General features: G+C 41.3%; 1 protein-coding gene across 1 annotated transcript in view; it reads left to right on the top strand.

The window, feature by feature from the left end:
- The window catches only part of LOC138670004 (cell cycle control protein 50B-like), a 90,700-nt gene extending 76,215 nt beyond the window's left edge, over nucleotides 1-14,485 (top strand). Inside the window, exons 6-8 of the mRNA XM_069756961.1 lie at nucleotides 2,155-2,298; nucleotides 3,104-3,307; nucleotides 11,810-14,485. Coding sequence (XP_069613062.1) covers nucleotides 2,155-2,298; nucleotides 3,104-3,307; nucleotides 11,810-11,994 — 533 coding nt within the window. The 3' untranslated portion in view covers nucleotides 11,995-14,485. The remainder of the gene's footprint in view (nucleotides 1-2,154; nucleotides 2,299-3,103; nucleotides 3,308-11,809) is intronic.
- The last annotated feature ends 495 nt before the right edge of the window (nucleotides 14,486-14,980 follow it).

The following is a 14,980-nucleotide window of genomic DNA, read 5'->3' on the forward strand; positions in this document are numbered from 1 at the left end:
GGTTAAAATAAAACTCTTTGACCACAATGAGTAAAGGTATGTGTGGAGAAAAAATGGCACAGAATTTCTCGCCAACCATTAAGCATAGAAGTGGATCAATCATGCTTTGGGGTTATGTTGCAGCCTATGGCACGAGGAACACTTTACAGGTAGAGGTAAGAAAGGATCCAATGAAATTTCAACAAATTCTTGATGCAACCATTACACCATCTGTAAAAGAACTGAAATTGAAAAAAGGATGGCTTCTACGAATGGCTAATGATCCTAAACACACGTCAAAATCCACAACAGACTACCTCAAAAAGCGCAAGCTGAAGGTTTTACAATTGCCCTCACAGTCCCCTGATCTGAACATCATTGAAAATCTGTGGCTAGACCTCAAAATAGCAGTGCATGGAAGACAACCCAGGAATCTCACAGAACTGGAAGAATTTTCCAAAGAAGAATACAAGAAAATCCCTTAAACAAGAGCTGAAAGGCTCTTGGCTGGCTACAAAAAAGGGGTGCTACTAGGTACTAACCATGCAGGGTGCCCAAATATTTGCGTTGGCCCATTTTCCTTTAACTCCTAAAATGTAATAGATGAAGAAAAATTTTATATGGAAATTTTTTTTTTATTTTTTGTGTGCCTAAAATGCAAAGGAAATGTAATCTTTCAGGAGGTTGTCCAGTCAAAAACAATGTGTGCTTCAGGGATTCCCTGGTTTCAGACCGGTGGGTACATATGAGTTATATATACCCTTGGCCAGTGGGTGCGGCCTCGCTCCATGCACTTGTATGGAGTGAGGCTGCACCCACTTGCCGGGAGTATGTATAACGCATACATACCCTCCAGGTCTGAAAATGGAGAGTCCCCACAGTGTGTGCGGGTCACACAGTGACTGCAGATTTATTGGTTTTGACAGGACAACCCCTTTTAACTTTAGGCCTTTTAGAGATCATTTCATCTTTAACTTGCTAAACTGTTCACAATAAAAGTAATGACCAGGGGTGCCCAAACTTTTACATGTAAATGTACAGCATTGTCATGGAATTAAAATTGTGAGCTAAAGGTACTGTCACACTAGACGATATCACTAGCGATCCGTGACGTTGCAGCGTCCTCGCTAGCGATATCGTCCAGTGTGACAGGCAGCAGCGATCAGGCCCCTGCTGGGAGATCGCTGGTCGGGGAAGAAAGTCCAGAACTTTATTTCGTCGCTGGACTCCCTGTAGACATCGCTGAATCGGCGTGTGTGACACCGATTCAGCGATGTCTTCACTGGTAACCAGGGTAAACATCCTTTCACTTTCACTTTACGGCCAGCAGTCAGTGCAGGAACCAGACGGCAAGGGACAGACAGCTGAATGTAAGTATGTACTGTTTGTTTTTTTACACTGGTAACCAGGGTAAACAGCGGGTTACTAAGCGCGGCCCTGCGCTTAGTTACCCGATGTTTACCCTGGTTACCGGGGACCTCGGGATCGTTGGTCGCTGGAGAGCTGTCTGTGTGACAGCTCTCCAGCGACCAAACAGCGACGCTGCAGCGATCCGGATCGTTGTCGGTATCGCTGCAGCGTCGCTAAGTGTGACGGTACCTTAAGACTGCACAGTCTCCTGCCTACTCTAGTCCTGACAATTTAACTCCTTAAATGCTGTAGGAAATTGTGTGGTTAAAGAAGAAAATTTTTTTTTTTTAAATCTTTTTGCTTACAAAATGCATTATTATGGGAAAGAAGAAGAAAAACTACACTTTTTTTATCTTTACTACAAAACTGGGAAAGTGGACAGCAATTCTACCATCGTTTTTGGGGGGTGTAATGTTATAGCAATTAATTGACTTATCTTTATTTTGTGGGTCATTATGTTCACAGAGATACGAAGTGTGTGTGTGTGTGTGTCTACAACTTTTTCATTTTAAGTCATTTTGCAGAAAAAAACCAGACCTTTTGTAGACCGGAAATTAAATATCTTTCAGAAATTGTAGATAAAAAAAGATAAATTTGTGGGGTCTTTTAAAAGGGTTGTCTGACACATATAATGGCCTTTATATAAATATTTTTAACCCCCAAATACTTTAGTAATTTTGCTTTATCAGAAAACCCCATTCTCCCTATCCTACTAGTCCCTGTATGTGTTCTCGTCTGTATATAGTCGTCATTTTTTTTTTCTAGATGTCCTGACTCTATTTTACAATGAAAATGGCACATTTGTTGAAGTTCCACTTAATGGAAAAGGGATATCCTGGTGGACGGATTACAACATTAAGTTCCGGAACCCAGAAAATGGCAATCAGAGCTTAACTGACCTCTTTAAAGGTAATTATCAAACATGTTATACAGGTAATACAAAATTATATAGTTGCTGCACATGTTAATATAAATATACCGTATATAATATTATGGTAAATAGCTTGGGGTAGTAAAATGGAGGAGGGCAACACATAAAAACAACTTTCATACACACTCTTCGGACCTACAAAAGGAGCAGCAAATTTTTACTTTTGTGCAGACTGATTATTGCAGTCCACTAATGGGATGTAATTGACTTATGGTGTGTGTAAAGGAGGAATAGGGAACGGGAAAAGTAAGCTCACCATTTGCAGTCTCCTTCCAAGAATGAGTTCCACGCATGTAGCCGCCTGGGGTTGGGCATGCAAGTTGCAAAGAATGAAGAAAAAAAAGGTACTCCAGCACAGAAAAATATAAAACTTCGTCTTTAATGGAAAAAATTAATAAAATCTGGCACAATGCGGACAACCTATAGATCCCAGAGAGCTACCAACCGACGCGTTTTGACACTCCGGTCTTAATCATGGTTCCCCCAACTGGGTCCTCAGTGAATCCCAGGGTCTGCTGCTGTTATGCATAACTGTTCTTTTTAAGTTTACTGGCACTGGACTTCTTCTGATTGGTGCTGTGTGAAATAAAAGCCAAAGGGGCCACAATGCTTCATGGATTAGTGAGTTCTCCAGAATGTATGCCTGATATCCAGGCTTTCAGCTGCGTAGTCCAATCATGTAGGACTGTGTCCTGTGCATTGTCATGAGATTTATCTGTGCGGCATAAACATAAGTGATCATCTATTCTGTCCATAATATTTTTTTTTTTCTCATACCAACAGGGACATCAAAACCTCAGAACTGGCTAACAGAAGTATGGAACCTGTCAAGTGACCCATTCAATACAGGATTTATAAATGAGGACTTCCTTGTATGGATGAGAAGTGCAGCATTACCTACATTTCGGAAACTATACAGGAGAATCGAGAGTGGAAATTTCACAGATGGTCTTCGTGCTGGAGAATATCAACTAAGAATTCAATACAGTATCCTTTTACAACAAAAAACATCCAAAAACTGAGACTCCCGCAAATCAGTTTCCTTGTTAGTACTGATGCAGACCTACAATACAGCCTACTTACTAATCATGGGTGTGATTACTAGGATTTCCTATTCATTGAGTATATACTGGTTCATACATTATAAAAATAGTTCACTTTATTAATATATACAAATTGGAAGTAGCAATCCCACAAACCACTATCAACCAGTTAAAGGAAAGATGAAATGAATAATTTTCCTTTAACCCCCTTAACGACCACCGATGCCCCTTTTTAACGACGGTATAGGGATGGTTTTAGCAAGGTGCTGGTGTAACGGACCAGATGGCCCTAGTCTAAAGTAGAATTTATAATTCACCGCACACTCTTGTGGATTATCATGCAAAAAACGTATAAATTTCATTGTTACATAATCTGGGAGCGTAACAGAATAGCACAATGGAAGCGATATACAAGAAAACATTTCAGCTCCATCAGAGCCTTTCACATAATCACTGTAAAAATAGAAACATATAAATAATAATAATAATAATAATTTTTATTTATATAGCGCCAACATATTCTGCAGCGCTTTACAAATTATGGAGGGGACTTGTACAGACAATAGACATTACAGCATAACAGAAATACCGTTCCAAACAGATACCAGGAGGAATGAGGGCCCTGCTCGCAAGCTTACAATCTATGAGGAAAAGGGGAGACACGAGAGGTGGATGGTAACAATTGCTTTAGTTATTCGGACCGGCCATAGTGTAAGGCTCGGGTGATCATGTAAAGCTGCATGAACCAGTTAACTGCCTAAGTATGTATCAGTACAGACACATAGGGCTATTAACTGCATAAAGTGAATGAGAACATGATGCGAGGAACCTGATTATGTTGTGTGTTTTTATTTTTTAAATAGGCCACACAGGGATCGTTGGGTTAATGCAGTGAGGCGGTAGGCCAGTCTGAACAAATTAGTTTTTAGGGCACACTTAAATCTGTGGGGATTAATCGTATTAACCTAGGTAGTGCATTCCAAAGAATCGGCGCAGCACGTGTAAAGTCTTGGAGACGGGAGTGGGAGGTTCTGATTATTGAGGATGCTAACCTGAGGTCATTAGCGGAGCGGAGGGCACGATAAAACAAACAATAAATCCAAAAAGAAAACATCCAAAATGAATACAATAAAAAGGTTATCCTAGTGCAAATTGGTGTTCTGATCAAGTAGATCACCCTATAAAAATCCATGTGCTCAATAATAGAGAGTTCTTCATATATATAGACTGTCTAAGGACCTGTAGCAAATGAAGCGAAAGGTAACAGAAGAAGCATGATTACCTTGTTTCAGTGCCTGACGAGAAAGAGGTACAGAGAGAAGGGGGATGAGGACCCCAGTAGTGTCACACAGAGACTGTGGGGAATAGTGAAAATTAGTTAGCATGTAAAGACTCAACTTGAGTGCCCATAGAACTATAGAGTACCTATTATTATGTTCATGTCCATGTCCATATGTAAATGTTAGACCCACATTGCTGGCAGCTGGGGATCTGCAAATTGAGTAATAGATATATGTACCAGGTATGTCTAAATCTATATAATTTAGGAGCAGAGTCATAAGAGTGGTAGTTACCTGTGGAAATAGCTGTTAAAAGCGGTGCTCCCGCGCCTGGCTGGGTCGGCGTGTGTTCTCCGCTGTGGATCCCTGTTTTTAATGCCTCCCTGTGATGCCGGACCAGAAGTGAGTGGCCCGGACCCGGAAGCGACGTGTCGCGGCCGCTGTGTATCCAATGCGCAGGTGCAGCCGTCGCTAGGGCAACCAGAGGCTTGGCAACGTGTGTTATATAGATGGTGGTTATGTGTGCATCTCTGAAGTAAAGCAGCAGCGCTAGTGTCCTCTATGGGATCAGGAATACATGCATGTATAGGATATGGATCACCGGGTATTGGTGTCGGTGGTGTGTTAGGGCTAATATTAAGTATAGAGCGGAGCATAAATATGGCAACAGGATAAGGTATATACTAAAGTTATTTAATGGGAATTACCTAAGATATCATTATGTATGGAAAGTACTGAGTAATTATAGAGTAATATTAAAATCTTAAAATAGTAGGGGGGTTGGGAACTCTCCTATGGTCACAGTAGATTAGCGAGTCTGTAAAATAGTGGAGAAAATATTAATAAATTCTCAAAGTAGCCAATCCATCTCCCTATTAAGACCCTTGGGGGGCAAAAGTGTCCAACTTATGTATCCAATAAGTCTCACGTGACTTGAGTAGTCGAATATGATCACCGCCTCTTCTAGGGCGGGGGACATGCTCAATAACCTGGAATTTGAGCTGAGCTACTGTATGTCTAAATATTGCAAAATGGTCTGGCAAAGGTAGCCATGTTTTGCCACATCTAATGGTGGACTTATTTATGACTTGCAATTTGGTCTTTTATGTGTTGTGTGGTTTCCCCCACATAGAGGAGTCCACAGGAGCACTTCACCAGATATATCACAAAATTGGAGTCACAAGTGTAGAAACCATGTATCGGATAAGATTTACCGGTCCTGGGATGGGTTATACTGTCTGGTTTGATATTCGAACATGCCGCGCAACTTAAACAGGGAAAGGTACCATTTCGTCGGGTAGCTAAAAGTCTTTGTGAAGTGGTAGAACGTGCGCTGCCTATGTCGGCTCTCACAAGTTTATCTTTAATATTGGATGGTCTTTTAGTACACATCAATGCTGGTTCACTGAAGGGATCGATATTGGGATAAGCTCTTGTTAGAAGAGGAGAATGTTTCCTGATGATGGAATAGACTTTGGGCATCAACGGATGTAATGTATGTATGAACTGAATCCTCTCCCTGGAACGTGCCTGAGGAGGGGGAGATGGAGGTGTTAGGGTGCGTGTCCTCTCATCATTGAGAAGTCTCGCAGGGTAACATCTTTCCTGAAATTTGAGCCATAGTGTCCAAAATGTCATTAAGGGTTCTAAAGTCAGAGACGATGCGTGTGACTGTTGAATTGAGAACATGGTAGACTGTTCTTAAAGGTTCTAGGATGGCAACTTGTGTAATGCAAAAGACTATTGCAATCTGTAGGTTTACAGTAAATGTCCGTTGAGAGGCATCCATTGATGTCCTTAAGAACCTTTTGTGTCTAAGAACGGTACAGATTCAGTGTTAAAGTGGATAGTAAATTGAAGCTCAGGGAGAATGGAGTTAAGATAAGAATGAAAGGTCATTAGGGAATCAGATCTGCCCATCCAGACGAAAAAAATATTGTCTATGTAACGATGATATCCTGAGAAGTATTGTAAAAATAAGTTGTTAGTAAATACATGGGTGACTTCAAAGTGGTTCATAAAGGCATAAGCAGGCACGACATTCGAACCCATTGCTGTGCCACACTTCTGAATGTAAAATGTATCCTCATATAAAAAAATAGTTTTCATAGAGTACCAGGTAAGAGAAGATCAAGACAAAATTGGATAGAATCACTTCACATGGTGGATAAATTCAGTAGGTACTTTGTGGCTTCAATTCCCTTGCTGTTTTCAATCGAGGTGTAAAGACTATTGATGTCCAAAGTGACAAGGGGGCTATCTGGGGGCACTGTACCCAGTTGTTTAACCACCTCTAAAAAGTGCCCAGTGTCAAGGAGAATGGAGCGAGTTGATTTAATCAATGGAGTCAGGATTTTTTTCAAGGAAAATGGAGAGGGGAGACAAGACAGAATCTGTGGAGGCCACAATAGGTCTGCCAGGGGGATTGTGAAGTGATTTATGGATCTTGGGTAGTACATAGAAAACTGGTGTGATAGGATGAGGATTAACCAGAAAGGTTGCCGTTTTCTGGTCAATGTGTCGTGTGAGATATGTGTCTCACACGACACATTATTGATATGTGTCTATGAATCTTGTTGCTGATACAGGCAACCGGGTCTCTAGATATGATACCATAGGTGTCAGTGTCTGACAATTGGCGGGTTATTTCATTCATGTATGGTGTGCGGTTCATTACCACAATCGCTCCCCCTATGTCCTTAGGTTTTATAATGATAGTTTTATTGGTGTGAAGAGATGAGAGAGCTTGTTTTTCCGGTTGATGAAAGGTTAGAATGTGATGAAAAAAACCCAGTTGTTGCTGGTGTGAAAGAAAACGAACCTCACGGTCCACTAGGGAGATAAAGGTCTCGTGGTGCATACGTGGAGGACAGAAATTGCTCCGGTTATGAAGGTCGAGAGATGAAATACAGTTCGGGTACCCGGTCAACCCCTGAGCGTGGCACCGGGTCCTGAATAGAGTTACAGGTTAGGCCAAAATGAGTTTTCAGCCTGATAGTCCGATAGAAATGTTCATGGTCCTTATTCAACTGGAACGCGTCCCAAATTGGTGTAGGGCAAAAAGAAAGTCCTTTTTGTAGAACCGAAAATTCTGCAGGGGAGAGAAGATGATCTGATATATTGATTACCAGGTTCGAAGTCTCACCTGTGACCGTGTGGTCATTCTTTCTCCTGGATCGCCTTGAGGGTCTGCGTATTGGTGTCCTCCCCTGCGGCCCTTCGATAAAAAACGTTGATGGCTGGAAGTTGTTGAGGAATCGCTTTCCGAGCTGAAGGATCCATTTCTGCGTGGGTATCGGGGTCGGCGCCAGGAGTTCGTAGTGGTGGAAGAGTCCGTCCATTTGTATACTCAGTTATTGGAATAATCCTCGGAGTCCCGTTGAAATTTCTGTCATTTGCGCTCCTGTAGTGCTTTAACGGCGGTAGTTAAGAGTATTTATTCCTCAGTGCTGCTTTTTAACTGCGCTGAGAAATAAGGGCGCCCCCCCCCCCCCCAACGTCGGAAAATCTCTGGGGTCTCGGCTATCGGGGGATAGTTGAGACCCCGGAGAACATGATTTGGGTCAGTTTTTAATGTCCCCAGTCTTGTGATCGCCGTTCTTCACCGAACAACGGCGATCGCAAAAAAAAGTCAAATTTTCCCTTCCATTTCTCTCTCCTCTGATATGATCTAAAATATTAGAAGGGATAGAGATATGGGGTCCCCACACCCCACAGTACATCTGCCATCCCTGGACTCTCCGGCTCTGTCCCCCAGTGTCGTCTTCTTGGAAGAACATGGCGGGCACATACGCAGTGCACCCGTAGAAATCTGCTGGCCAGTACCCAGCAACAGTAGATTTTTTTTTTTTTTCCTATTGGTACATTTTGATCAGTGTGATGGGGTCTATCACAGTGATCGAAATAAAAAAAATTGTAAATCAAACCCCCGTTTGTCACCCGCTTAGTTAGGTAAAAGTAATAAACAAAAATGTATTTTTTCCATTCTTTCGGGCTAGGGTTGGTGTTAGTAAAAAAAGCCCAATTCTAGCTCCAACCCTGTTTAGGTACTTCAGGGGTTCTCCAAATGCGACATGATGCCCACCATTGATTCCAGACAAATTTTGCATTTAAAGAGTCAAACGGTGCTCCCTTCCTTCTGAGCCCTGCCATTCGCCCAAACAGTATCTTTCCTCCACATACGGGGTATCATTGTACTCTGGAGAAATTGCACAGCAAATTTTGTGGTCTGTTATGTTTGCTAATGACAGGTGTTATGAAGGCAATCCAGAAACACAGTGTGCTTAGCGATCAGAGCGCACACAGTGATCTGACAAATACCCAAAAATACAAGAACGAGCTCTGAGACGTGGAAACTCTGTAGACTGCACACCTGATCCTATCCTAAACACAACTAAAAGCGGCTGTGGATTGCGCCTAACAACTACCTAGGCAACTCGGCACAGCCTAAGAAACTAGCTAGCCTGAAGATAGAAAAATAGGCCTGACTTGCCCCAGAGAAATTCCCCAAAGGAAAAGGCAGCCCCCCACATATAATGACTGTGAGTAAGATGAAAAGACAAAACGTAGGGATGAAATAGATTCAGCAAAGTGGGGCCCGATATTCTAGGACAGAGCGAGGACAGTAAAGCGAACTTTGCAGTCTACAAAAAACCCTAAAGCAAAACCACGCAAAGGGGGCAAAAAAAAAACCCACCGTGCCGAACTAACGGCACGGCGGTACACCCTTTGCGTCTCAGAGCTTCCAGCAAAACAAAAGACAAGCTGGACAGAAAAAAAGCAACAAAAAAGCAAAAAGCACTTAGCTATACAGAGCAGCAGGTCACAGGAACAATCAGGAGAAGCTCAGATCCAACACTGAAACATTGACAAGGAGCAAGGATAGCAGCATCAGGCGGAGTTAAGTAATGAAGCAGTTAACGAGCTCACCAGAACACCTGAGGGAGGGAGCTCAGAAGCTGCAGTACCACTTGTGACCACAGGAGTGAATTCAGCCACAGAATTCACAACAGTGGTCCATTTACTCCCGTTACCCTTGTGAAAATAACGTTTGGGTCTAAAGTAAATTTTTTGTGAAAAAAGTAAAATGTTCATTTTTTTACCTTTCCACATTGCTTTAGTTTTTGTGAAGCAACTGAGGATTAATAAACCTCTTGAATGTGGTTTTGAGCACCTTGAGGGGTGCAGATTTTAGAATGGTGTCACTTTTGGGTATTTGGGTATTTTCTATCATATTGACCACTCAAAGTGACTTCAAATATGATGTGGTCCCTGAAAAAAAAAAGCTGGTAAACTTTTGTTGACTTTTGTTTCCAAAATTGTTGATGTAAAGCACACATGTAGGAAATGTTGCTCTTTGTATTTTGCGGATTATAAGATGCACTGGATTATAAGACGCACGCCAAATTTTGAGGAGAAAAATAGGAATAAAAACCTTTTTTAATAAAATGTTGGTGCTTCTTATAATCCATGCGTCTTATTGCTTACCAGTGGTGGTGGCTGCGGTGAAGCGGCGTCCCAGGGTCACCGCGGGAGGAGGCAAGAGTTGAGCATTGCTGCAGGCTGGGATGAGGGGGTGTTTGGATGTGCAGAGCGCTGCTGCGGGTGTTCGGTGCTGCAGGGGCTCTGCTGATATCTTGTGAAAGCCCAGAGCCTAGCAGTTACATGGTTTCCTATATGGTGGACTCGACTCTGGGAAAATGGCTGCCGGCCGGGGATGGAGATCTCGGTACCAAGATCTCGGGAGATGAGATCTCAGCGCTGAGCTGAGCGGCTGTCTGGAAAGATGCAGACTCGAAAGCCAAAGTACGGAATCCGGCATATGACGTAACTGTACATCATGTTGGGAAAGGGATAAAAGCAAAAACCTTCTGTCCTCTTAATTGTTTTCTAGGCAGTGCACCTTTTATGTATAAAATGCCAAAATGACTTAAGCACAAAAAGGAATTTGTATTAAGTACATTAATATACCGTGGTGTGTAATTCTATTTTGATACCTGCTACCTGATAAGCATCAGCAAAATTGACTATACGCCTACATTATGACCCCATGCCAGGTAATAATTACACAATAGCATGTATTAATTGATTATATGCACTAAAGATTATTAAAGAGATGAAAAAATGGGATCACATGAAAGGGAAATGGGGTGACCTCACTAGAGGGAAAATATCAGGGTATGGAAACATGATTGGGTATAACAACTCTAAGAGGATGCAGTATAAATACAGTGCAGCATAAATAACACTGGGGAACAATTTGAAAAAAAAAATTCTGTTGAGTTAGGTTTTTGAGCTTATTTATACTAAAATTGGCATGCTGATTCCAAAAATGTAGTCAGTTTTTTTTCTAGCACGTCAAGTTTTTCCTCCACAACTTACCTGCCAGAGAAGCACAATTGCACTGATATCTGTAATAAGACTTGTTATCTGATTACAATTCGACTCCTATAGAGCTACGTGGCAACTTGTAAGAGTAGTCACAACTGAGACAGTGTGGTGAGAGGTGTGTGCAGCTCCCAATACGTCATAATTATCAATATCTTTACACACAAAATTTATCATAGTAGGAATAAATAGGATTTGTGATGGCTTTTCTCTTTACATTGGGCGCTTAGTCGTAATTTATATATCTTTTATGATTTTTTTTCTTTGTTAGTTTTCAAAGCTTGTAACTTTCCATCTCAGTGTTTTATTTACATATGTACATATTTCTTTTGTTTCAAATCATGTCTGCTTCTTATATATTTCATTTTTTGTTCATACTTGTACTATTTAAAAAAAAAAAAACTTTTTAGGTACAGTAGTTTACATATTTTTGAGAAGACAAAAATCCTATAGTTCAAAAACTTGACGTGATGGAGAAAAACAGATCATTTCTGGATTCAGCATCCAAAAATTAGTTAAGAACAGTTGTCTGACCTAACTCCTAAAAAATTGTGTTCCCCAGTGTAATAAGTTAATTGTGGATATAGAAATATACCAGTATGTGTTCATATTCACAGCAACAGTAATCCCAGAATTCTACATCCCTCTGAGACAGCGGAGTCAGGTTTCTGAGCGTTGGACCTCTTCCATGACGTATTTAATCAATTGTAAAGTCCTGGATGACCCCATGTAGAAAATAAAGCTTATATTCATGTTCAACCTTAACTGTTGCTCAACAGACTTTCACGTTTTAAGCTTTAATGGAAGAAAAAAAATCGTTTTTAGCACTGTGTCCTGGATGGGAGGAAAGAATCCATTCCTGGGAATTGCGTATCTTGTTTTTGGCTCTTTGTGTACTGTTTTTGCTATTATTATGCTCATTGTATTTCTAAAATACCAGGGGAAAATGGATGAAGACATCTAGCATTGGGTTCAAAATGATTATTCAAAGTTTCCAGATATAGCATATTGCGTAAGGTTTACATTAAAGATTAAGTTAGCTTTTATGCTATATTATATAATGTGTGTGTGTTTTTGGCCCTCAACAGATCGGTGGGGGTCTGGGTCCTCTGACACCCACTGATCACTCAAAAGACCTCTGAGAAGTGCGCAGTTTAGGAGTCACATAGCTCTTGTCTGAAAGTGCGCACGTAGCTAAGTATGGATGCAGTAAAAAGTCATGGGCTTTCTGTTGCATCCATATACATGTGTGTGTACACACACGCACATGTTCAGGCAGGAACTGTGTGCTCCTACCTCCTGATCTTCTCATTTCTAAGGGGTCTTTTGAACGATCAGTGGGATTCTCAGGACCTGGAGTCCCAACAATCAGCTCAGAGTTAAAGGACCTAACAGATATTACAGTCTAAGTTTACTTTTTAAATAGGAATATTGGTAGCAAGAAAACTATGATTTTGTCACATACAGATACTACTTCACAAAATGTACTAATTTACAAAACATTGTTTCATGAGACAGATATGTATCATACTGCATTGATGTGCACAGTTGTTACAGCCAAAACCATGTGTAGGTCTAAATTAGTGATGAGCGAGTATACTCGTTGCTTGGGTTTTCCCGAGCACGCTCGGGTGATCTCCGAGAATTTGTTAAAGTATGTGTCCACGTTCAGGATTGCATCAGGATTTGGTCAGGATTTTATGCAGGTAAAATCCTGACCAAATCTGCACCTGAGGCCACTGGCAGGTCACCTGCGTTATTCTTGCGTTGTTTCAGCAATGTAAGGACATGCTGCGTTCTTAAAAGACGCGCCGCATGTCCGTTTCCGCGGGTCTGCCGCATGCGTCTTTTAATGCATAGTGGAGACGGGATTTCATGAAACCCCCTCCACTATGTTGTAACATCTGGACGCTGCGGGTTTGACGCTGCGGCTTAACGCAGCGTCAAGCACGCAGCGTTTCCTGAACATAGAAACATACCCTTAGTGTTCGGAGATTAAGTTTTCATTGCCTAAGCTGAATGATTTACAGCTACTAGCCAGGCTAAGTATATGTGGGGGTTGCCTGTTGCTAGGGAATCCCCACATGTAATCAAGCAGGCTAGTAGCTGTAAATCATTCAGCTGCCACGATGAAAACTTTAATCTCCGAACACTAACAAACACGCGGAGGTCACCAGAGCGTGTTCGGGAAAACCCGAGCAACAAGTACAGTCGCTCATCACTAGTCTAAATGTATAAAGGAAGGGATGCATATTGTTTCCTTTTGTCTCTAAAAACTGCATTTAATGGTTCATGTGTGAATCCAGCCTTAAGATCATCATAGACATTAGGACAGCTATCTCTTCCAACTCCGTGTACGCATGAATGTTTGATTCGTCACAGTATGTGATGAGTGAGTGCCCTCCGAGTATTTGTTAGTGTTCGGAGATTTCGTTTTCATCACGGCAGCTGAATGATTTACAGCTATTAGTCAGGCTGAGTACATGTGGAGGTTGACGGTTGCTAGGTAATCCCAAAATGTAATCAAGCTGTGATCAGCTATAAATCATGCTGCTGAGGAGATGAAAGCGTAATCTCCGAGCAGTCATAAATACTTGGGAACCACCTGAGCAATGAGTACACTCACTCATCACTAGTCACAATGTTCATGTGTTTTCAAAGGAAGAGTGGAGAAGAAAAAGCCTGTAATAAAAAACAAACAAAACAAAAACCTCAGGAGTTAAAATTCAAACTGCTCGACCCTTCTCTCCTCTAACAATCTAAATGCTGCCACAATACACAAGTCAGAAAATCAGACCATAGTCTGTGAATTAAGGCCTTACATTTTTGATGGCTTGTTCAACCTATTGCTCTTTTTTGATTCCCTAATACACTTGGACTTTCAGCTTGGACGATCGTTAATGTTGTTTTTTTAAATGAGGAGAGGGGAGATCACTGCTGCTACATACTCGGGCAGACCTGACGAAAGCTCCAAGTTGTCACCATCTTAATCAGTGTATGAGAGCTTTAGATTTAAAAACATTTTTTTTGGGTAAGAGATCTACCGTAGATTACAAATTGTTTAACTCTTCAGAACTAGAGGTGGGAGAGTAAAATCGCAGGAGTCAAATCCATCAGCCAGGTCAGTAATCTGTGACCACTTGATGGGAGAAACGAAACCTCCTTACCTCTCAGCAATCATGGCTTCTCTTTTGATTTGCCATGCTGGCGCAACATCATCTTTCCGGTGTGTGTCACTTGCACAGATGATGTCTCACCATTATGTCTAATCAAAAGAGGAGCCAGGAGGTGAAAAGATTCACAGATTACTGACCCAACCAATTGACTCCCTATTGCCTTAAATATACATAGGTTTACGTATGTGTGTGTAATTATGTACCAATATTTTTTTTCTTTGTTTAATAAAACTTGTATATGTTCTGATTTGGCTCAATAAAATGTTTACATTTGTGATATTTGGGCATGTGTGGTGTAATACTTCACCTGGTACAATACTTATTTGTACAGTCATGGCCAAAAGTATTAACACCCCTGCAATTCTGTCAGATAATACTCAGTTTCTTCCTGAAAATGATTGCAATCACAAATTCTTTGGTATTATTATCTTCATTTAATTTGTCTTAAATGAAAAAACACAAAAGAGAATGAAGCAAAAAGCAAAACATTGATCATTTCACACAACTTCAAAAATGGGCCAGACAAAAGTATTGGCACCCTCAGCCTAATACTTGGTTGCACAACCTTTAGCCAAAATAACTGCGACCAACCACTTCCGGTAACCATCAATGAGTTTCTTACAATGCTCTGCCAAAGAAGAATGGTCTAAAATTCCAGCAAACTGCTCCAGGCTCCTGTTATTTGAAGGGTGCCTTCTCCAAACTGCCATTTTTAGATCTCTCCACAGATGTTTTATGGGATTCATGTCTGAACTCATTGCTGGCCACCTTAGA

Source organism: Ranitomeya imitator, chromosome 3, assembly GCF_032444005.1.
Source record: "Ranitomeya imitator isolate aRanImi1 chromosome 3, aRanImi1.pri, whole genome shotgun sequence".
In the NCBI taxonomy this organism is placed as follows: domain Eukaryota; kingdom Metazoa; phylum Chordata; class Amphibia; order Anura; family Dendrobatidae; genus Ranitomeya; species Ranitomeya imitator.